Raw genomic sequence first — 25,512 nt, forward strand, 5'->3', positions numbered from 1 at the left:
ATATTGTACAAACGACTTTATTGATGTTCGCCTGCATAAAGGTGGAATTGTTGGTGTGATCTTCCAGGAGACACGATTTGACCAATAACCCTCGCCCTGTATTAAAAAGCTTTGAATTTGGATCAATTCTTCAGATTGAAATAAAATGTGAAAATCACGTTACAGTCTCGATTGCATTATTGAAAAACGACTTCTTTTTAAAATTCATTAAAAAATTGAAAAATGATAAATTCACCCCCCCCACCCTAGCTTTTGAGAAATACATTCATAATTACAGTTATTTTTATGTTTTTGATAACAAGAAATCTATCAGCTCCCCTCTTTTTGCAGAATTATTTTGGTTTTGAAAAAAGCTGACATTCATATTTTCTTGCGCAAAGATGGAAGGGATATAGGGTATATCCTGGAAGCAAGGTTTTTCCCCATTCCCTCTTGAAAAATTGTAACCCAGAAAATCCATAATTTCTACAGACATAATGTTTTGATTACAATGTTCTTGGCAACATTCTTGCTTTTAAGAAACACATCAAAGAGGTAATGCAATTCGATAATAGCTCAAGTCTTGATTTATTATGACCTAATTATTTAATGACTTAATGACCTGCTACTTAATGATCTTTCTCATGTAGGAACTGTGGAATTAGCGTACAAACTGTTTTAGTATTTCCGGTAAAAATGAACCAAGTGTTCCTATAGCAATAATACTGAAAATTATTATTGGAATGAAATACAACTTTGGTCTATGCAATTTGATATGGGTGTCATAACCAAGGCCGTATTTAGGGGTAGGGGTGTAAAGTATTTAACATCAATTCGAGAAGCTTTTCCGGGTATCTCATTTCTTAGTTAAGTGGGCATTTATGTGTCAACGATAGCGGTCCAGGGGGGGGGGGCTCTTGGGACTAAAGCTAGTCGTGGGAAAGGGGTCGTTCCCAGGCTTGGAACTTCCGTTCCAGGAAAGTTATATTCTTGGTTTATTTCTAAAGGCAGTCCATCTCTCGCCTTCGTCGTAGCTAGTTGTTCTTGTGCTACCTTATTTTCTCTATGTGTATTCTCACGTTATTTAATAAAGACCATGTACCAACATTTATCGTCTATCTTTGGAATTTACGTAAACCATTACATCTGCCAATGTAAAAGGCATACAAATAAAGAACTAAAGAGAGGTTTACAGAGTGGTGACAGCAGAGGTTTACAGAGTGGTACTCAATAGCGCTATTTCATCAACCACAAAATTTCAACCATTCCAACTTATGTTCGGTCGACAACCGATTTCCTATCTTGATTTAAAGTTACTGCGACCGAGACGGGACGACTTCAGCAGTTACGAAGAGTTTGCAGCTAGCCATGTCCAACAGCTTTTTTACCTCCATAGTGTTTGTCGCAAGGAAATCGAAAAATCAAGAGAAGTTCAGGCCGGACAATATAATAAAAACAACACAAAAATTCCAAGGTTGAAAGAGGGAGACATTACCTATGTTCAGGATATGACATGCAAAGGGTTAAAATTGAAATTTCGCGGTCCATACATAATAATAAAAGTAATACAACCAAACCAAGTTTTCCTACTACAGGAACTAGACGGAAAGGGTACCAGAAGAATAGTAAACATCAGACTAATGAAACCAGTCAAAGACCCCTCCGTATTTCTTGCAAAAAATCCAGAGTACTCTGAGTATGTAAGTAATAAACCAATCACTAAAGAATCGGAAAAGACATTAAATGATGTTGGGCGTTTAGGTCAGCGTTTAAAAGAAATTTCTTTATGTATAGATGTACCAGTAGCACAGCAACAAAGTTTAAGAAATAAAGGTAACTCAAGCACCGCCTAATTAGAATCAAGAAGCCAAAACGGGGAATTAACAGTCCAGGAGTCCAATACCACCAACCCATTATTTGTGGATGTAAACACAGGGGATACTCACCTTGACATGACTAATGTATCTACTATTTTGTCGAAACATACTAGTCCTACAAGTAATACTGTCCAGGAGAGTAGCACCAATAATAATGTAGAGAAATCCCCAGTAGTACTGCCATTTGTTGAACCACAAGCTAGTAGAGAAAAACCAAATAGGTCTAAACCGAGGCGTTCCGCAGCAATAAAACCCCGAGGATTTTATTGGGAATAATATCTTAACGTCATTGCAGCATGGTATGATTTTTAGAGTTTCTGCAATTTCATTTATTTGTCGCTGGTATTTTCAGGATTAATTAGCCATTCCCGGTCATTCCTTTTGCCCTAATCCGAAGTTTATACATAACCCCAACTTTCCTTGTCCTCATCAAATTCAGGGGATGGGGAACAAATCTATTTTAAAGTATAGAAAGAAAAATGAAGTGTTAAAATATCCAGTTTCCGACTAATGTTGTTAGTGGGGTTCGTTTATACTATGTAAGTTTTTACTTATGCAAGTATTGTGTAGTGTTTTTATTATATAATTGTTTACTAGTTCATGCTGTAGAATTTTAGTAGGCGAGAAGTCAATAATTTGGAAAGGGAATGTTTTGAATTCAATTAAAGTTTGGGGGTTTAATGAGAAGGGGATAAGCCAAATTTGGGAAATTTAACTAAAAACAGGGGGGAGAATCTGTAAAGTATTTAACATCAATTGGAGAAGCTCTTCCGGGTATCTCATTTCTTAGTTAAGTGGGCATTTATGTGTCAACGATAGCGGTCCAGGGGGGGGGGGGCTCTTGGGACTAAAGCTAGTCGTGGGAAAGGGCTCGTTCCCAGGCCTTGAACTTCCGTTCCAGAAAAGTTATATTCTTGGTTCATTTCTAAAGGCTTCGTCGTAGTTAGTTGTTCTTGTGCTACCTTATTTTCTCTATGTGTATTCTCACGTTATTTAATAAAGACCATGTACCAACGTTTATCGTCTATCTTTGGAATTCACGTAAACCATTACATCTGCCAATGTAAAAGGCATACAAATAAAGAACTAAAGAGAGGTTTACATAGTGGTGACAGCAGAGGTTTACAGGGGGGTTAAACCCCCCCCCCCCCCAGAAATGTTTTTCCGACCCGTAAAAACGTAACAAAAATAAATAAAAAAAATGTTTTATGCATTTTTGGAGTTATTTCGTACCCCTCCCCCTCCCCCCGAAAAAAAATCCTGGATACGGCCCTGGACATAACCCCTTCAGTAAAGTGGAGGGAGATGTACTGGGTATTTATCCCCCCACCCTCTGTCAGAGGTCAAAAAGATGTAATGTTGGATACCTCTCTAATTTCTGCCCCCTCCTTCTCAGAACTGTGTTGCTGGCCTATCTGGGACCTCCTCCCTCTTAAAATCATCCATACACGTGTCAATGTAATGTTAAAGTAGTCTTAAAATGCTCTTATTTTACAGCAAGTAAAGCGTAGATTTTTAATAGCAGTTTTGCTATCCTTCGCATTCTATTCGCATTTAGCTGACTCTAAGGCCCAAAACCCAGATGGGGATTGTGTATGGCTTGAGAAAATTTTAGAAGTGGAAGCTTGTTTCCATATCTTCATGCAAAGGCAGTTACACCTAGATCCCTTCCGCTTGCCATAACAGCTATACTATTAATTTCAAGAGATTTTTTAATTTGAAATGATGTTTTTTTAATCGAGAAACGAGATTTTTGTTATCGAAATTTAAGCTTTATCTGCGTTCGATGCTTAACTGAGATTAAATAAAAACAACAAGTTTTTTAAACTGAAAGTAAGGAGCGACATTAAAACTTAAAACGAACAGAAATTATTCCGTATATGAAAGGGGCTGTCCCCTCCTCAACGCCTCGCTCTTTACGCTAAAGTTTTTTATTGTTTTAAAAAATAAAGTTGTGAGACAGAGTCAAACTTTAGCGTAAAGAGCGAGGCGTTGAGGAGGGGACAGCCCCTTTCATATACGGAATAATTTCTGTTCGTTTTAAGTTTTAATGTCGCTCCTTACTTTCAGTTTAAAAAACTTGTTTTTTTTTATTTAATTTTTGATCGTTTTTAGTTAATGCAGCTTTTATTTGCATAAAAATTTTACTTTCCTTTTGCTAAATGGATGTCTTTACAAATTAACTTACGTAACTAACTTCTATATTCGTATATTTTTCTTCTGGCAAAAAATACAAAGTTGCAGATTTTTGCAGATATGAGCTTGAAACCTATGTAATAGGGTTTTCTGATACGCTGAATCTGACGGTGTGATTTTCATTAAAATTCTTTCACTTGTAGGGGATGTTTCCCCCTCTTTAAAAAATCGAGTAAATTTTCTCAGGCTCGTAGCCTTTGATGAGTAATACTAAACTTAATAAAAAATTTATAAATTTAGAATCAGCATTATAAACATATTCTTTTGATACATTTATTGACATCAAAATTCCGTTTTTAAAAGTTTCGATTACTATTGAGCCGTATTGCTTGTTTTTTTATTGTTTTTTTTTACGTATATGTTATTGCGTATATGAGGGGGTTCTCCCCATAGTCAATACCACGCTCTTTACGTTAAAAGTAAAAAAAAAATTTTGATTCACAAACCCCTGAATTAAAAAGGCCGTTTAATCAGAATAGATAGCTCTTTTGAAAGCACGAAAAAAAAACTGTAGCGTAAAGAGCGAGGTATTGACTTGGGGGAGAACCCCCTCACATACGTTATAATCTCTGTTTGTTTCAAGTTTTAATATTCCTTCTAACATTTCAGTTGAAATGTAATTATTCCATATATGAAAGGGGCTGTCCGCTCCTCAACGCCTCGCTCTTTAAGCTAAAGTTTTTTAGTGTTTTAAAAAATAAAGTTGTGAGACAGCGTAAAACTTTATCGTAAAGAGTGTGTCGTTGTGGAGGGGACAGCCCCAAACCCCTGAATCACAAAGACCGTTTAATTAGAATAGATAGCTCTTTTGAAAGCACTAAAAAAAAACTGTAGCGTAAAGAGCGAGGTATTGACTTGGGGGAGAACCCCCTCACATACATTATAATTTCTGTTCGTTTTAAGTTCTAATATTCCTTCTTACATTTCAGTTGAAATGTAATTCTTCCGTATATGAAAGGGGCTCTCCCCTGCTCAACGCCTCGCTCTTTACGCTAAAGTTTTTTATTGTTTTAAAAAATAAAGTTGTGAGACAGAGTCAAACTTTAGCGTAAAGAGCGAGGCGTTGAGGAGGGGACAGCCCTTTCATATAGGGAATAATTTCTGTTCGTTTTAAGTTTTAATGTCGCTCCTTACTTTCAGTTAAAAAAACTTGTTTTTTTATTTAATTTCTGATTGTTTTTTAGTTAATGCAGCTTTTATTTGCATAAAAATTTTACTTTTCTTTTGCTAAATGGATGTCTTTACAAATTAACTTACGTAACTAACTTCTATATTCGTATATATTTCTTCTGGCAAAAAATACAAAGTTGCAGATTTTTGCAGATATGAGCTTGAAACCTATGTAATAGGGTTTTCTAATACGCTGAATCTGACGGTGTGATTTTCATTAAAAATTTTTCACTTGTAGGGGATGTTTCCCCCCTCTTTAAAAAATCGAGTAAATTTCCTCAGGCTCGTAGCCTTTGATGAGTAATACTAAACTTAATAAAATTTATATATTTAGAATCAGCATTATAAGCCCATTCTTTTGATACATTTATTGACATCAAAATTCCGTTTTTAAAAGCTTCGATTACTATTGAGCCGTATAGCTTGTTTTTTTATTGTCTTTTTCATTACATATATGTTATTACGTATATGATGGGGTTCTACCCGTAGTCAAAACGACGCCCTTTAAGTTAACATTTAAAACAATATCTTATAAACAAACAACAGAAACAACAAGGCCGTTTAATTATAATAGATAGCTCTTTTTAAATCACTAAAAAAAAACTGTAGCTTAAAGAGCGAGGTATTGACTTGGGGACAACCCCCTCACATACGTTATAATTTCTGTTCGTTTTAATTTCTAATATTCCTTCTTACATTTTAGTTGAAAAGACTTGTTTTTTTTTTTATTTAATTTCTGATAGTTTTTTAAATAATGCTTGGAAATCCGGCGCCCCCTTCCTAGAAATGTCCCTTACCCCAAAGAAACATCCTCCACAGACACATTCTCCAGAATAACCCCCTCCTCTAGCCGTCCCTCCAGAAAAAAATCCTTCCTGAAAATGCTTGTATACTTCCCAATAACCAATAAATAATGCTGGCAAGTCCGGCGCCCCCTTCATGGCAATTTCCCTTCCCCCGTGAAAACTTCCTTCATGAACAGATCCTCCAACATAACCACCGACCCACCCTTCCCCCTCACTACCAGAAAAAAAACCTCCTGAAAACTTCTGTATACTTCCCAATAACCAATACTATATGTTAACATGGGGTAAAGTTCATAACTTTTAGCCCTCCCTCTGGGAACTTCGGGGGATTAAGTCATCCTAAAAGACATATTTATTATATTTTCGACCATGCTGAACACAATGCTATCTCAAAATTTTGATTGGGTGACTTTGGGGAAAAAATAAGCGTGGGAGGGGGCCTAGTTGCCCTCCATTTTTTTGGGTCACTTAAAAAGCGCACTAGAACTTTTAATTTTCGTTCCAATGAGCCCTCCCACGATATTCTAGGACCACTGGGTCGATACGATCACCCCTGGGGAAAAAAAACAAACAAAAAAAAAAAAAAAAATAAACACGAATCCGTGATATTTCTTCTGGCAAAAAATATAAAATTCCACCCTTTTGTAGATATGAGCTTGAAAACTCTACAGTAGGGTTCTCTGATACGCTAAATATGATGGTGTTATTTTCATTAATTCTCTGTATCTTTTAGGGGTTCTTTCCCCCTTTTTTTGAAAATCAGCCAAATTTTCTCAGGCGCGTAACTTTTGATGGGTAGCACTAAACTTGATGAAATATATATATTTGAAATCAGCATTGAAATCTGATTCTTTTGATATATCTATTGGTATCAAAAACCCGTTTTCTAGAGTTTCGGTTACCATTGAGCCGGGTCGCTCCTTACTTACAGTTCGTTACCACGAACTGTTTGATTAAAATACATCACCCCGTTGAATGGAAGCATCAAACTTTGGTATTAAAAACCATTTGCAGAAATTGTTCATAGTGAACAGTAATCACTCCGTCCCTGTCAGTATCAAATTGAGAGAAGGCCGCAGTTGAGTTCTGGAAGAGAAAAGTAAATAAATACTGATAATTAGTCTAAACAGTTTACATACATAGCCCAGAGGAGATTCCCTTATGACCCCCCCCATCCAGAATTAAAAATTCTATATACGGGAGTCTGGTCTAAAAATTAGAGATGCCCTTCTATTAAAGCACTCCGACACAGGTAAAGCATAGCATATATTAAATACCTAATCTAGGTAGGTATATACCAGAAGAGAGCTCATTTGAAGGGATTATGTAGGAGTCAAATTGAATATCATCAAAATCAGAGTACTCATAAGATCAATATCCCCCCGTTACCTTAATTGTTAGGGCGGGGTTAAAAACGTAGTTTTCAAAATTTAGGAGGGGGGAGTCAATTTTTTTATGGAATAAAAAAACGTCATTTCGAATGAAACTACCAGAGCAGGGGTATTTTTTTCTAAATCTAGCGGGACGTGGGGAAATAAATATTATAGCGCATGATCTAATTTTTTTTCTTTTTTTTAACTAATCTTAACTAACTTTTTTTTAACAAAACCTTACGAATAGAAGCTCCATAGAATCCCGCGAGTTGTAAGGTAACAATTACTGTCACTTTTTATAAAAAAAAACTGGGAAACTGGGATATCAAATTTGAAATAAGATTTTTGTAATTGAGAAATATGATTCCACGATATTAGGTTTCTTTGTTATTAATAGTTAACTGAAGTTAATTGAGAAAAAAGCGATTCTTCTAATTGAGAAGACTTAGCTGGGTTGACAAGTTCACCTTTTAAATGTGAATATACGAGTATGTTTCAAGATTTAAGCTAGGTGCCCACAGAAAGCGAATTTTTTTCACAGACGAATTCGTGAGTTCGCATCACGACAGCGAATTCGCGTGGTATGCATCACAGAACGCGAATTTTTTGAAGTTTTTATGGTTAAAGAAGTTTATTAATATATTATAGTTTGTAATGTAATATATTGAAGTTTATAATATATTATAGTTTGTAGAAGTAAATTAAAGAAATTTTTAGAAGTTCATTGTATCTCGTCTTGCGAATATCTATCGTGCGAATAAAATTCGACTCGGAGTTGAAAGGTGCGAACTGCAGATTTTGGACGTGCGAAGCTGAAAATATTTGCCTGACGACGACTAATTCGCCTAGCGTCAGCGAATTTACTTTCTGTGGGCACCTAGCTTTAGTCCATATCTTACACGAATTTTCCCAGCTACTTTCTGTACTGATAAGCCTACGTTAACCCAGCTTAAGCCTACGTGGCTAATTTTAAGATGCGGAAGTTTGTGACCTCCAAAGGAGGGGATCTGAAAGTTCCAACCCGGAAAACGGCTGAAATAAGTTTAGTGTTCGCTATCTTTCAAAATTGTTATTGTTGCTCAAGGAAATAAAATATACAAAATAAAGAAAAAAATTATCACATAAAATTTTGCAGATGATGGAAATATACCGAAAAAAAATTTGGCACTTTCTCCAGTGATCTTTTCCAAAAATTATTATTCTCTTAAAAAAACACAAAAAAACTCCAATGCGTAAAATTTTATGGCAATAAAATTTAAAGAGAGAAAATTCCAGCGCTCAAACCAGATAGAGGATGTCCACTAATTTGCACCAATCGAGGGGTTACTCATTCTAAGAAATCATGTAGACCTGATGGCGCATGCCAAGGGTTTTGAGGAGTATGTCAAATGTTTTGGGGACAGTGCCAACTGTGGCTGAGCTGGACGGCACGAACACTTGGCGTCTCGAAATGTACACCACGTGGTAGGAAGTGGGCAACCGCTTGGGATTTATTAATCTAGATAGAACTTACTTCTAGTGACAATCCTTGATTAATAGTTTTGCCCAATCGAATCCTTTCTTTGCACAAACCGAGGAGCTACCCACTCTCCGACACCTGGTGTAGACATAGGATCACCACCTCTTCCATCACGCACTCCGACGCACCTGACATCACGCCCTTAGGCACACTTCTGCCGCAATACGCCTCCTCATTCCATAATTGGTACAATTTTACACCACCGTGACTTGTGCCACATGGTGTATATGTTTCTTCGAATCAAATTTTTGGACTAATAAAATAAGAATGGGCGTTTATAGTAAAAAAGACATTGATTTTTTCTAGTGAAACATTTTTCAAGTGCCCAGGCACGTAGAAAGAGGGAGTAGGAGCTTCATATCCTTGACCCTCCCCCCAATAAACCCTCATGATTCTTACAATTTGTTAAATAGTTTCGTGAACTTTTCATATGATTTGCTATGGTAGTATTTTTTTTGTCAAAATTGACCCTCCCTCTCCCCCAAAGTAAATTTCTGTTTACAACCCGCTGGAAGTAACCGACAAAAAGACTCGCCATATAAGATTATATTGTAAACGAGAAGAAGATTGGTCTGCTCATGTCATCAGCCAGCAATGTTACTGGATTGTTGGTGGGTTGTGCTTAACTTCTTTTTTTAACATTCATCATATCTAGGCACAATTTTTTGGATTGATGATAAAGAAGAAAAAAACGAAAGTTGTTTTTTACTTTTTCTAACTTTCTAAGAGTTTCTAACTTTTTCTTTATCGTAGACTGTGTCTTTTATCTGACATTGCTCTTTATTACCTTAATTTAGCTTTCGTAAGTTATTTATTGCACTATTTCTTTTTACTTGTATCATCCTGTGTTTCATGCTGCGTTAATAATTTCCTACAACAAGAAAAAGTCTGTGTATAATAGAAAAGCAAAGAAGTAATTTCTTGCGGAAGTGCGAAAGCGTGTTATTAACGAAAGCTCTTTCCGGAGAAAGAAAAGTTGACTATTTGCTTTTTCTTTCTTATGCCATGATAATTTTTAATGACACTAAAAATTATTACATAAATTTGGTAAGAAAGACATGTCACGCTGAAAAAAAAAAGATAAAACTCAAAAGCAACTTATTGTTATATCTTTCGGCCTTTTCTCGTAATTATAAAAAGGATTTTTGTGTAAATATAATGTTTAGTAAATGATTGCCGCAAAAACGATTGCAAGAGAGCTAAAAAGACAAGGGAGGAAGCAAAAATACAAGCGACCTGGTTCGCTAATTGGAAACAAATCTACTAGTCGTTAAATCTAGAAACCGACACAAATAAATTATCAGCCATTAACGAGAGTTGATACTCCATCTGGTTTGACAAATTATCGTCGCCAATCATTTTCCTAGTTTAGATAGCAGCTTTAGCTCGGTTTGAATCAATCAGATATGATTTCAAATCTTGTCTAATTGACTGTAATCTGCTAGCTGGGCTCATGGAAAGGTGCCCTCACTTTGCTCGCATGGTAGTTACGTCATGATTACGTCGCATGATGTAATCATGGCCTCATCCCTAGTCAACTTTTCTGAATTTTTAACATTCTGGCGGTTGCAAGATTAATATGGTAACTTTTCAGTAACTAGGGATATATGTATTGCGAAATAATAAGCTCAGTTTTCAAACAGTTCATGGTAACGAACTATGAGTAAAGAGCAACGTGGCTCAATAGTAACCGAAACTCTAAAAAAACATATTCGATGTCAGTAGATGTATCAAAAGAATTGACATTTCATGCTGATTCCAAATCTACAAGATTCATTGAGTTTAGTGTTCCCCATCAAAAGCTACGAGCCTGAGAGAATTTGCATGATTTTCAAAAAATGGAGGAAAACACCCCCCTGAAAGTCAAGTAATCTAAATCACGATCAGATTCAACGTATCAGAGAACCCTACTGTGAAGGTTTCAATTTCCCATCGGCAAAAATGTGGAATTTTGTATTTTTTGCCAGAAGAAAGATCAGTTTATTTTTTCCCAGAGGTGATCGTATTGAACCAATGTTCCTAGAATATCGGAAGAGTTCATTCAAACGGAAAATAAAAGTTCTAATGCGCTTTTTAAGTGACCAAAAAGATTGGAGCTTAACTAGCCCCTCCCATGCCCATTCACCCCCTCCCCCAAAGTCATCCAATCAAAATTTTGAGATATTTATTTTGTTTAGCATAGTTGAAAAGTTCAGTAACTACGCCTTTGTAGATAACATGACCCCCTTATCCCTTGGGGAAAGGTTTTTAAGGAATAAAATTTGCCTATTGTTTACGTATAGTATTTATTATTGGGAAGTATGTATGCATTTTCCGATTGGGGAGGGGTGAATTTTCTACTGGGGGGATTTTCCATGGGGAGAATTTCTCAGAGGGAGGGAAGTTTTCGGGGGTGCACTTTTGAGAGGAAACTTTACACTGGGCTCTAATTCCTATACAAACTTCTTTTTAAGTGTCTGACTTTCTCTCTTCTGACTCACTTTTACATGTGGAGATGTTATATATATATTTATATGCAAGGAAATCCTGTGAATTCTTAACAAAACTAGAGAAAACAAGAGTATGCCCATGAATATTGAATGTCTTTTCTTCTAGAGTTGTAAAACTCATCCATACTGTTTGCTTCTTTGTAACCGAACCTATCCAGTAAACACATGTTATTATTTTCAATAAAAATTAATGAGTAATTTGATTTTTATGTTCTATTTCATATCTTCGACTTGCTCCTATACTGTTTTATTATGAATTTAAAATTACATTTAAAACTAAATTTTGTTTTTTGCAGTTCCCCAGAGCAACAACTTTATTTCACTTTTGATTCTATTGGGGAAAATCAAGATATTCCAAATTGGAGTTTGCAACGTCTTTCAAATGCACACTGGAACTCCAAAATGTAGAACATAAATAAAAAATTTAAGAAATAATTATAATTAAATACATACCTGATAGGTAAATAATTAAAATCAAGTAAAACATTAGGAAACTCCAGACAGTGCTTTACGGTATGTAACTAATTTTCAAGTCAAATCATTTTTTGTTGTAATTGAATTACTTATTTGACTTTTCTCCATTGGAGTAAAAGAAAAAAAAATTATTAAATAAAAAAATGGGAAACTGAATGAAAAGGAAGACTTGCTGCTATAATACAGGCCAACTAGAAATTATGAAAAACTACTAGCATCGTTGACAGTGTCGCGTTACTCTGAAGAACTATATATATCGGACTATAAGAATTATAAGAACTAAGAACTATATATATATACTTTATATACTAGATAAGGACTATAAGAACTAAGAACTATATATATACACTTTGGAATATATCGGAATATTCCAAAGAAGCTTACATTAATTTTTGATTTATTAAAATTCTAATTTCAACTTAAGGCTAAATTCTTAGGATCCACCATGATCTTTTCTGAAAGTAGGGATATTTTTGTTTATTAACCCGGCTTGGACAATAGCTATAGTTATGCTCGTTTACAGAATATAGGCTACATACAAAATGTACATACATAGTCTACACCTATTGTACCCTTTTGACAAAAGTCGTTTTTAACTTTGGCCCAAGTTAAAGCTAGAGTAAATAAGAGGAAACAAAAAAAGTCAAATTGTTATAACTTTATTATTTTTGTGGGCGACGTTTGACGTCGTTTGTTATTTATTTCTTTGAGACGAACATGATTCTCCCCTCTTGTCAGTTTTGCATGCTCTTTGGATTAGTGGTTGACATTTTATATTTAAATGTTTTATGTTCAGGTTTTGTTCTAGGATCGACCAATTAGTTTCCTAAAGGTAAGTTATGATAGAACTCTGTGAATTTTTTCAAGGGAAAAAAAACCAACGATAGCGCTGTATGAATTACGACCGGTGTTTGTCCAGAATTAGCCGATAATAAACGAGATCTACTGTTGGTGATACAAAATTAAATAAATAGGAAAAAGAACCAGTAGCAAAGAAAAAAAGGGCTGATAACATCATAAAAGAAGGTTGTGATTGAAAGCAACATTCTTCTTCTTCTACTTCTTGTTTGATTATTTAGAGACGATAGTGTATAATCTCTACATCATTTTAGGCTGATGGGATTCAAACCCCTACTCACGTATTGCCAGGGAGATCCACCCTTTTGTGCAAACACAGGCTTAGAGATTCTTGTTCTGGAGACCAGTGTTGCGACAGGGCGGGATGGCCTTGAATACTTAAATCATGAAGGAGGGTCGAATCGCGGCAAATGGAATTGACGTTCTCTGAACAGGGACGTCAATTAGGGAGGGAAGGCAAGGGCAGATTTTGAAAGACCTTTCAATTTAGTTTTTCAATTGAAAATGCCTTTTTAGTATTCTCATGAAAAAAACCCCACAAATTTCCCCTCCCCTCTATCCAAAGGTTCTGAACAAAACACTTTTCCCTCCCTATATTTTCGTGAGGTCCCTATATTTTCGAGACCCATTTGAAAACCTATCTAAAAAACACGATAAGTTCGAAGCATGTAAGTATTTATTTAAAAAAAAAACTTTGTAATAAATAATCTTTTAGACATTGCAACACTAAGTGTATCTAAAAGGCTCTCTGTTTTCCCATTTTTTTTTAGAACTTCTTTTGAGGCTAATTTTTTAGTGTCATTATTTGCTGAAATCGAGAAGATTACGCTGCTGTACGTATGTTTTATTTTGATTCTTTTTTCTTTCCATAATGCGGTCCGAAGCTCTTTTCCTTAACGCAGCTTAAATAAAAGTCTAAAACGAACTGAAATTTAGATAAATAATAACTTCAAACATGAAGATAAGACATGCTACCATTCACGAATAAATGTATCCTAAAATCACCGCAATTTAAAATGAATGTTCATTTTCTTTTTGATTCCATTATAATGATAATAAAACGAAAGCATATAATTTCATTATAATGACTTCATGATAAAATATGTAAGTTTCATACGATATCATTGAAAAAGTGTTGAAAATAATTTTTACACTAATATAAGCCCGAATGCTTCGGCCTCATGTCCGGAAGCCTTGATGTTCCCATATCCCCTCTACTTGTGTTAGCTATCAACTGTCGACTTCTTGTATGTATTAACTGTTTAGTGTTTTTCGTTTTATTGTATTGATGAAGGCTTTTGGACGCGAAGCCAAAATACTCGGGCTTTTATTAGTGTATATTTTCTTCACTGTCTTAATTAAAAGCTTTATCTGTTATTAGAGATTTTAATTTGATTTCAAATATAACTATATTGCCAACTAGAGAAACACATTTTCAACAATGATCTGCAACAGAAGAAAACCGAATACCCGCACACTTCAAGGTGCCTTTTCAGTGGGCGATGGGAAAAACGACAGCTGAAGTAAAATTAGACGCCCCTCAAAGTTTTTACCTGTAGCTGTTCTCAAGCTTTTAGAAATGTATGCATAGTTCCCAATAACACATACTATACGTAAACAATGGGCACATTTCGTAACTTAAAAACCTTTCCCCAGGAGTTGTGGGGGGTTCATGCTATTTCCAACGACATAGATATTGGACCTTTCAACTATACTGAAGAAAATGGCTGTCTTAAAATTTTGATCGAACTACTTTGGCGAAAAAAGGGGCATAAGAGAGGGGCTAGCTGCCCTCCAATCTTTTTGGTCACTTAAAAAGGGCACAAGAACTTTTTAATTTCCGTTTAAACGAGCCCTCTCCCGATATTCTAGGACCATGGGTTCGATACGATAGCCTATACCGCAATTCTTTGAAAAAGAAATTATGGGAGGTAACTTAGCCGAAATGAAAATACAATTCCTAATGAAAGTAGACAGTGAAAAGCAAAGTAGAAAGTTAAGCTCTGACAAAAGACTTTTGATTTATTCAAGGGAAAACGACTATATCATGTTGCTGTGCGACTAATGGCTGATGTACGACGAAAACGAACGCACACGATTGAAAACAACATCCTCTGAAGCCACCCTAGAAAGGAATCTAAAAAATGTTCTTTTGAATCTGAAAAGAAAACTGATATTATATTTATGCCTGTGGATAAATAGGTATCTATAATTTCTTTTAAGCATAATTTTGCCCGCCGGAGAAGCGAATTTTTAAAAAATTATCTGTAACAGAAGGTACCAGAATTATCCGTAACAACAAAAATCTGTAACAGCAGATTAACAATCACCCGAGCTAAATACTCACCCACGTGAAAATATTTTTTTCAACTGGCAACAAGAAATCCGATTGCTAAAGTGAGCAGTGACTCCTGTCAGAGCTATTCCTGTTGGGACGCACAACATTTGTTTAAAATAGGAATTAGAGAAGACAAGTTAGCAGAAAAGAAAGGGAAAGTGAACTTTTTTTTTCACCACTACATAGGTTTAAATTTTGAAATTGTCAGTCACATACAATGCTGGCGAAACTTTCTTACAGCTTCCGAGTAATCATCCAGCGAAGCAAATCCAAAGCTGTCCTTGTTAAGATTTTCTATTTTGAACGAATTTATTTAAATAAAGTGTTTATTCAAGGCACATAAGGTTTTAAAAACATTAAACATTATCAGTTGTTGTTTTTATGAGAAGTAGTTAAACTTCTCTTAACAAAATGTTTTAGTTTTTTTTTTACTTGCAGCATTTGCAAGAAGGTGTATTTTGCTCTATTAAAATTCTCGGTCTACCTTATATGCACTATTGTACTTTTGAAAATTTACTTACTTCTATTGTTAAACCAGGAGAGCCAATCAAGACCTTACATAGGAGGGGTCTGTGTTTGAACCCTCCCACCCCCGAAATTATTGCCCGACTCGTAAAAAGCTATTTTAAAAAATGTACTTATCTCTATTGTAACACCACTAGAGCCAATCAAGGCTTACCAGGGAGGGTGTGGTTTTGAACCCTCCCCCCTAAAAAATCTATTGCCCGACTCTCTGTAAATAAATATTGTCTCTGAGTAAATGACTCTTGTCACTTCCCCTTACTTTAGAAGCCAATGATTCTTTGGGGGGATTCTTTGGAGAGAGCACTTTCGTTTGTGATTTTTTATTTAACCTTGTTTTTATTATTTGAGATAAGCCAATTTTCGTGGTAACGAATGTAATGAAGTGATGAATGTGGTAAAAGACCGAATATGCTCTTTTTCTACCATTAGAATTATTAAACTAGTTATCAAGTTAGGAATCTTGCCAATACACAATAGTTTGTTTGTTTTTTTGTTAATGATGTTTTAATCTGCCTACTCTTTGTATTCTTTGGTTTAGTGCATAATTGAATCTCTTCCCCCTCCCTTTCAAGCCTAGGAGTCTTTGGGGGATCACTTTCAGGTATTCATTGTGTGCTTAATTAATTATGAATAAATATTATCTTATCTACAATGAAGGAAGAGGGGCTAAATCTAGCAAAATCTGGTCGTCTGTTTGAAACGGTTTAAGAACCCAAAGTTAACTGCCTGGTGACGTGTATGGTTGAAATATATTTGAATATTGCAGGAGAACAATTTTGGGTAGCTCAAGAGGGCCTGGACCTCTCTCGTGTTTTAAACAAATGTGGGAAAAGACTTGGAAAAAGGCTATCTTAAACCGAAGAAGGATTTCTTCAGCCTCCATCTACATTCTGCTTCATTCCCCTATGTTTCTGTTGAATGACAATTTGAGAATTATTCGCAGAGGAAAATTCTACATTTTAAACTGAAAAGGCTGTAGCCTATAGCGTACCTTGTCATTGGTTTTGTAGATGTTTTAAGTTAATGTCTTGTCATGAACTCATTTAAAACTCTTTGTAAATAAAATAACTGGAAAGGATATTTAAAATTCATGTATAATTAATTCGTTACAGATACTTATGTATATACACCTTTGGCCTATTTGTATCAAGTGTACTTGTCTACTGCATACTGCGTGGGGGGGATAAGAATTCCCTGTCGGTTTGTTCTGAAAGCTCATTTGAGAAAATTGAAAAATCATGCTCTGGTTTTTCGTGTTTCCCTCATTTCTATGAAAAAAATCTCGTGTACCCCATTTCCCCTATTAAGGGCTAGTCTTGTGTTTTCCTATATATTTAAGGACATTTGATCAAAACCCCCTTTTTAAGGGAAAGTTATGAATATGTAACAAACTCCAGTGTCAACATAACTGACCCCTTTTCTCCGTCACTTAGGGGTTGATCTTGTGTTTCCCTATATGTTTAAGCACATCAGACTGAACTAAAACATTGTTTTCAGGGAAGAGATGTGAATTCCTAACAAGTATCAGTTTCCAAATAAATGGTTCATATGTTGAAATGCCATCATTAAAAATGAAACCGGAGTCAAACATAACCATCTTGTTTGCAACTGAAGACGATAGTGGTGTTTTAGTGTACCTTGGCGAGGAACAGCATATGGCTGTTGAGCTTTTTAGGGGTCGGATTCGTGTCAGTTATGATGTTGGAAATTATCCCGTCTCAAATATATACAGGTATTTATAGTCTCTGTGAAACCTATAGTTTCATTTTAGATTCTATTATTGCATATTTATTTACAAAGATTTTTCATTCTCTCGATATGGGTGGACTCAATATTTTTTTTTCATCGAACTATAAATTTTAATGACAATACAAATTGCTAAATTTAGAATAATATATAAATTTTAAGTTTTTTTTCATCGAGCTATAAGTTTTTTTTTCATCGAACTATAAATTTTAATGACACTACAAATTGCTAAATTTAGAATAATATATAAATTTTAAGGGAAATTGCCTATTATTTAATGAGTTTTTTATTTTTTTGGACGCTAGTTAACTAAATAGACTGGTGGTATCGTATTTTTTTATACATGTACGGTTACTATGGGCTAAAGTTTGTTCTTTACTAGGCTACGCGTGGCATGGCAATGATGATACCATTGATTTTGTATTTTAATTCTAGACAGTGCCATCATTTTTTGTCTTTTATATTCGGTAAGCTTTCATATTTTCTGGATGTGGTTGACTAAATGCTGCTCCCACTATAGGCCTATTTTCATGATTGTTATTGAAACGCATCTGATTTTAGATCTAATAACAGTTTGGACTACATGAAATTAGTTTTTTAACTAATTTCATCCTGTGTTCAGTTAATGTCATTAGTTGGAAGCATTCTGTACTTCTGGATGCTAGTTAAAGGAATACCATTCCGTTTTTTTTCGACTATTATTTTTTTATTGTTGAAATTTTAAAGTGCAGGTTGCTCACATTATTTAAAAAACCATTATGACAAAAATATGATTTCCATATGTCGGAAAGTTTTTATCCAATTAAAAATCATTCAAAGCACATTTTCCAGAATCTGTCTTCTATTTTATTTTTACTATTTTCTTCAAAAAACAAATGCAAAGTTCATAGTTTTCTTGGCTTTTCTGTAAAAATTCTTCCTAATTTCTTTTTACTATTACCAGATACTTTACTGTGTTATAGTTTAATTACCCTTAACTTCTAATATCTAAATTTGTTGTTGTACTGGTTGCATGGGGGCCACCAGAAAGGTATTAGGGGGACATTCATCATATCCCCGTGAATTGTTTTAACCTGGAATTACAAATGTAAAAAAGAAAAGGATTCATAAATACTCTAAAAAATCCTCAAGAAGAAAGGGAAAGCTGAATGCAAGGCCATGTCATCATTATGGCTCTTTCCGACAAAATTGGCCTAGTATTCTTTATTTTTTCTGGTTATTCCACTCTCTAGTAGGATTTTTAAAGGCTTAAGAGGCAAGTGAAAGCTTGACGAACTTCCCCTAGAAGAGGCACAATGAAGACAGGTCCAAAGTTTTGAAAATGCGCATAGCATTAGATGTGATTACGCCGACAAACAGGCTTTGCACAGAAATGCTAGATGCAGCAGTTTTTGCTGTGGAACAGTGGTTTTCTCTCTAGCCCAGATCAAAGAGAAAAAGACATCACTTTCCTACAATTCCACGGTAGAAACTGTGCTTTAATTTGATTGGTTTAAATGTGTGATGTATTTTCATAATCCAATTACATTATCCTTATTTCTGGAGGGTCAAATAGCCCCGTCTTTTAACAACTTGATTGGTAAAAATCTTGTATGAAATATTAAGCTAGAATGACTTAAGCTCCTCCTGATCGGTTATCCATGCGAAAAATTGAGCCAGTACAAAAAATGAAAATTTTTGGGGCTTAAGATTTTTTACATATAGCCCCTCTTTCTCTGTGCCAGGATCTTCTATTTCAGCAGCAACTTCCAAGGCCGTATCCAGGATTTTTTTTCGGAGGGGGTTTTATTGAAAACCAATTCGGGGGGGGGGGTACACAAAAAACTCAGAAAACGCATACAAAATCTGTTTATATCCATTTTTGTTACGTTTTTACGAGTCAGACAAACATTTCGGGGGGGGGGGTTGAAACCCCCTAAACTCTCCTCTGGATACGGCCTTGACAACTTCTAATTGTCCTATTTATAACTAAACTTACAAGATTGTATCGTAAATACCATGTAAAACCAACTTTACCACCCGTTAATAACAAGATTTTTTTAGGATTTAAGCGTCTCTGTAGGCCCTACTTAGAAAAATGTTTTTAATCCTTTTTTAAGCAAACTAATTTCATGTTCCTTTTTAAGCTAATGAGGAAATGAAGACAAAATGGCTGCTGAGAAAGCCTTTCCCTTTGTCGGACTTATTATAATATGTCTGTATTGAGATGTTTTCCCTACAGAATCCCCCTTCCTCTGCAATGCAGTTTGTTGCCTCAATGAATTGGATATTTGTTTTTGACGCATTTTTACATTAGAAAGGGGAATTAGAGAAATCTCCTATAATTTGACTATAAGAATCGAGCAAATTATTGTGGTAAAGCTAATGGATGGATTTTAAGTATGTTTTTTTCTCGCCAGTACTGGTTCCGAAGAACTTTTGCCGCTTGCTGCTGATGGCTGGGGAATGGTGGGTGACTCCCTTTCTTTTTTTGGAGTGAGTGCTGCCTCTCCAAGGCGGTCTCAAGCTGCTGGGTTTTTAGTCTAGAGTTATTTGAGTTTTATTTTTTTCAAATTCTTTATTAAATATTTACATTAACGGCCAGCATTTAATGCAGTTTCCCATGAGTCATATATAACTTGACCTGTTTGAACATGGGTCGCTGCTCGGAGGAAAAAAACTTGGGGTTCGCATTTTTAGACACAAGGATAAGACCTAAAACTTAGGGATGGTGGAATGTGGAAGCCTTAATTTTGGACCTCAAAGTTAGTTTGAAAAACCAGTTTTTTGTATTTATTTTTTTACGGAATCCCTTAAAAGCGATTGAGTGATCCTGCAACTGTTCGCTTCATGGACCTACAAGCAAAATACGCAACAAATCATGCGCCTAACGAATATTCGTACGATAAAACAAGTCGTATTACCGTTGACCACAATATGTGATTGACAAAAAAGAAAGCCTTGAAAAAGGAACACCTCAATAATGAAAAAGAAGTGTCAATGATTGGTCTATGAAAAGCCATAGAGGATAATGGGATAGAGCTAGAATGCCGATGTTGTTTCTTGTCACATGAAGAATCGGAACCCCTTAAAAGCGATTGAGTGATCCTGCAACTGTTCGCTTCATGGACCTACAAGCAAAATACGCAACAAATCATGCGCCTAACGAATATTCGTACGATAAAACAAGTCGTATTACCGTTGACCACAATATGTGATTGACAAAAAAGAAAGCCTTGAAAAAGGAACACCTCAATAATGAAAAAGAAGTGTCAATGATGGGTCTATGAAAAGCCATAGAGGATAATGGGATAGAGCTAGAATGCCGATGTTGTTTCTTGTCACATGAAGAATCGGAACCCCTTAAAAGCGATTGAGTGATCCTGCAACTGTTCGCTTCATGGACCTACAAGCAAAATACGCAACAAATCATGCGCCTAACGAATATTCGTACGATAAAACAAGTCGTATTACCGTTGACCACAATATGTGATTGACAAAAAAGAAAGCCTTGAAAAAGGAACACCTCAATAATGAAAAAGAAGTGTCAATGATGGGTCTATGAAAAGCCATAGAGGATAATGGGATAGAGCTAGAATGCCGATGTTGTTTCTTGTCACATGAAGAATCGGAACCCCTTAAAAGCGATTGAGTGATCCTGCAACTGTTCGCTTCATGGACCTACAAGCAAAATACGCAACAAATCATGCGCCTAACGAATATTCGTACGATAAAACAAGTCGTATTACCGTTGACCACAATATGTGATTGACAAAAAAGAAAGCCTTGAAAAAGGAACACCTCAATAATGAAAAAGAAGTGTCAATGATGGGTCTATGAAAAGCCATAGAGGATAATGGGATAGAGCTAGAATGCCGATGTTGTTTCTTGTCACATGAAGAATCGGAACCTCCTCATTTTCCTCCCTTTCTACCTGGAAAGACAATTTACTGCCCTTGAATGTGTTCAAAACAGATCCCAGATATATTCAAGTGAGTCCTATAAAGTTGAACTAAAGTATTAGCTAGAAGTTTACTGGGAGAAGGGGTTTAATAGAATATATAAGGACAACATAAATATTGTTTTTCAAATATTATATTATTTTATCTATTTTTGGGACATATTTATAAGTTCTTTAGCTCCATGGGGATTCCCACATCCTTAGTATCCACTGGACATGACCATGTGAAACTTAAAATAGTATTATTTTTTTTAGTTTTGAAACGGTGAACGACGGTAAATACCACACAGTTGAATTGATATCAAGAGGTAAAAATTTCACTTTGAGAGTAAATCAAGGAGCTAGTCGAACAATCATTAATGATGGTGAGAAAGACTATATGAAAATATCAAGTTCCTTGTATATAGGAGGTCTACCACAAGAAGTGGCAAAGAAGGCCTACAATCAATGGCATTTGAGAAGTATCAGTAGTTTTAAAGGTAATGTTTGTCTACTTTTTAGATATTCATTATGATTAAAGACACAGAAAAGCTATATTTGAATTTAGTATAGGAATCCCATGCTCTAACTTCGATTTTATGTTCGTTTGTTTAACTTTTTTTTAATCTTAAAGATTTTTAAAAATTCTAAAAATTTGTTTGAAAATGGCAGAAGAAATCCGTGTTCCAGCTTAGACTTGGTAACTCAAATGGAGCTACGGAATGTTTTTCTTTAAAGAATCGTAAAAGTCACCCATCTCATCCCAAAGTGAATGGGCTCACTCAGTGTATTGCTCCACTGGGATTTTCTTTGCCTGCATTAACTGCTTCTCCAGGTGCTTGCAAGTTGTTTTTTTTTCATTTGGTTTCCGCTAAACTCGCTTGACAATACATTTCTTTATTGTATTTTTTTTTAGCTCTTGTAATTCGTTAAAAATATATAATTTGCATATTAGCGACAGAAAAATTCCGTGTTCCAGCTTTTCTTTGTTTTTATCTCATAGAATATGTTGAAGACACATACAATTGTATTTCAATGTGACAGGGGAATTCCATATTCCAGCTTGGATTTTTTTTTATTATTGCTATGATTTTTCGATTTTGTTTTCTCTTAGAGTAAATAAGCATGAATTTTGGCTCCAAAATGATATGAGAGTTCCATGCACCAGTATGGATTTGGTAACTCAATTGGGTGCTACGTCAATTTTTCTAAGAGTCTTTACAACCCACAACCCCTCCCCATCTAAAGTGAACAGATCCACTTGGCATATTGTTCCACTTGGTTATTCCGTTTCTTAATTAGTTTTCAAAATTCTTATAAGTTAGTTTTCCCCCAACTTTGATATGCTCTCTGTTCTTGCTGTACAAAAGAAGGATTTTTTTTTCGTTTAATGGTCAGTATTAGAAGCTCTACTCGATAAGAGTCATCTTAAACGTCCCATAGAATTAACGTTTTTGCAGGACGTTTTATAAAAAAAACAGCTTTGGTATCTGACCAATGGACATCCCGGCAAAAGATTGTATTTCAACAACAAGGATATTGAAAATGAAACATGAATGTCTGACCTGGTTAAGTTGAGGTCTATACAACCAAATGTATCTCAAAAACTAGGAACATTTGGGAATCAGTTTTTGGTATTTATATGTTAATCCTAAAGAAATAAACCGAAATATGATAAAAAAAAATTATACCTTAGTAGCAAAATTCGGGAAACTACAGAATTATGGAAAGCAGGCCGCCCAGAACGCATTATATTAAACACCTAAACTAACCAGCTCTATATATTAAATATTTAATTAGAATATGCCTGTATAGTAGTTTATCTCACTGAGATTGGGCTAATTGTCTCCCAATGCAAACAGAGAAACCGGTTTTACTCAGATCAAGAGCTTGAGTGTAGTCTCAATAACACGTAAGTACCCAATTTTTATTGAAAAGAACCTCCATATGTTGTTATGTAGGTTTCGGTAGCAACGGACACCAAATTTAAAAAAAAGAAAAAAAAACCCAGCGTGGATGAAAATTCAGCAAAAAAGAAGCTAAAACCTAGTGTCACCAAACAGCTTAAGAAGGTGTAAGCTTTCCTTTGAAGGTGTAGATGTCTTAGGGAACCAACATTTTTTTAATGTTTGAGTTAATACGGACGAAACGTGTTTTCAAATTTAAGTAGTTAGTTTAGCTGATCTATTTTTACGGCTTAACGTAGCAACACTGACGAAATTTTTGTTCTCCCTTAAAGATTTCATAATTTTGAAACAATCAAAAGAGAATTCTTAGAAAATTATTGTTTTTAGGTATGAATAGACGTAAGACGGGTCCGGGAGGCAAAAAATGTTTTTATTTTGACGTCCTAAAATCTTTGAAGGCAGTACCAAGAATAAGAGTACTCTTAGCGCAATTTTCGTTATTCAAAATACTACCCAAAAATGATGAATTTTTATTGTCGATATTCGACTATCAAGACAAGCCCCTACACGAGTTAAATCGCATCACTTTATCTACGTATTGGTAATTTCCCAGCCTTAAACCTATCAGTCATCCTCAGTTATAACGAAGAAAATAATGGAAGTGGAGGGAAATCGCCTATTTTGGATGCTTATTTATGACAGACCATTATGTGATTCCTAAAATTTACTATGGGAAAATACTACTGTTAACTTATTTCTTCCAATTTTTGATAGGGCAGGAAATTTACTGTGAAATAGGACCGCGTCACTTTTCGTTTGAAAATGATAAGGTTGTTTATTTATCTTTTGCTTAGAGTCCAGTACAAAAGGGGCGGCAGAATAAAGGAAATAAAAAGCCTTGCGGTAAAGTACTTTGTAAACAGTAAAAATAGATATGCATTAAGTGCATTTAATTTTTATCAGGCTCTGATTCATACTCTACATACAGGGGAAAATTCTTTATAATTTTCTCCTTAAAAAAACTCTTAAATATTTTATCGGTAAAATGTGTGATATTTGAAACAAGGCATTGACAGAATTTACCTTGGAGGAAGGGAGAAGGATATGAGCCTTCTAATATTTTGAGTTCGTTCTTAAATCCTGCTACTTCTCTGCCTAGTTTGGCTGTTGTAATTCAAAATTGAGGTACATTATGCCTGTTGGGGACTGGTGTCCTGGATCTGTATTTATCTTATTTGCTTTTATGTCTTGTTTAGCTCTGAAGACAGTTAGAAATATTTAATATTTTTTTCCGAAAGGTAGCAAAATGTATTCCCTTTTCCCACTTTTAAAAATAGTTGGAAAGTGGAACTTTTGGTATAAAAATTTATTTTTCCTTATCTTTTATTAAAAAAAAATAATCGTTGTGTTAAAAATGGTCGCCAATAAATACCATTAACAGTTAAAAAAAGAGAAAATAATATTTTTGTTTAGCGATTCAACTCTCATGCAGCATAACATCTTTTGATTTGCTGCAGTCGAGTTGGGGGTGGGGTTTTCTCAGTTCGTCCTCTCGGGTACTGTTTCCACCATTAAATACGGAAATACACCAGGAAAAATGCATCACTTAAGAAAATTTTGAGATTTGGATCTGCATGTATTTCAGCATTATTTTTATTGTTATTATCATTTTATCCTTTTAAACATAAAATTATTATTATAGCATGACCGTTGAAAATCAAAACACACTATCTAAAAAAAGAGTTTTTTTTTCAGATGTTATTTGTAAACATTTAGGTTAGCCGTCCCATTGACTTTCAAAATCGGTAGAAATAGAAAAACGCACTGGGGCCGTGTCTTCACTAGTTTTCGCTCTTTGTTCGAAATTTTATAGAATGCTGGTCTCTATTCTTTTTATATGTCTATGGCAATATTACTAAACGTCTCAATTTTAGTCAATCCTTGTTCTAAACGTAATTCCATAAAGCCCCGTAACGCCAAACCGCAGTTGTTAAAACTGTTTTATTAATATTTTAACACATCTGAGAACAGTCTTTATTGTTTAGTGATTGTGATGTCCTGTGTAAAATAAGCGCGAAAATTTATCACTATTTAGTTTCACCTTATAAGGTCTACTTAAACTTACAAGGCAGCTTAGTAATGGAAAAATACAAAATACAAAAATAACGTCTTACATAGGTGTTCTTTAAGTTTTCAAATCTGAAGCGTACAGTCTTTCTGCGGGTTAGGCTTGCTTATAGGCTTGGCAAACGCCGGTATAAGTAGAGATAGCTCGTCAAAGGGAGAGTGGTAGATGCACTCGTAGGAAACTGCCATTGGTGCCGCATCAAATCTCT

General features: G+C 35.0%; 1 protein-coding gene across 2 annotated transcripts in view; it reads left to right on the forward strand.

Annotated features, from left to right (window-relative positions):
* The window catches only part of sli (slit guidance ligand), a 360,459-nt gene that overhangs the window by 292,195 nt on the left and 42,752 nt on the right, over nt 1-25,512 (forward strand). For both annotated transcript variants that reach the window (XM_089090917.1, XM_089090918.1), the window contains exons 25-26: nt 17,102-17,336; nt 21,546-21,769. In XM_089090917.1, coding sequence (XP_088947043.1) covers nt 17,102-17,336; nt 21,546-21,769 — 459 coding nt within the window. The remainder of the gene's footprint in view (nt 1-17,101; nt 17,337-21,545; nt 21,770-25,512) is intronic.

This window comes from Artemia sp. Qi Xiang Cuo, chromosome 6, assembly GCF_049724085.1.
Source record: "Artemia sp. Qi Xiang Cuo chromosome 6, ASM4972408v1, whole genome shotgun sequence".
In the NCBI taxonomy this organism is placed as follows: Eukaryota; Metazoa; Arthropoda; class Branchiopoda; order Anostraca; family Artemiidae; genus Artemia; species Artemia sp. Qi Xiang Cuo.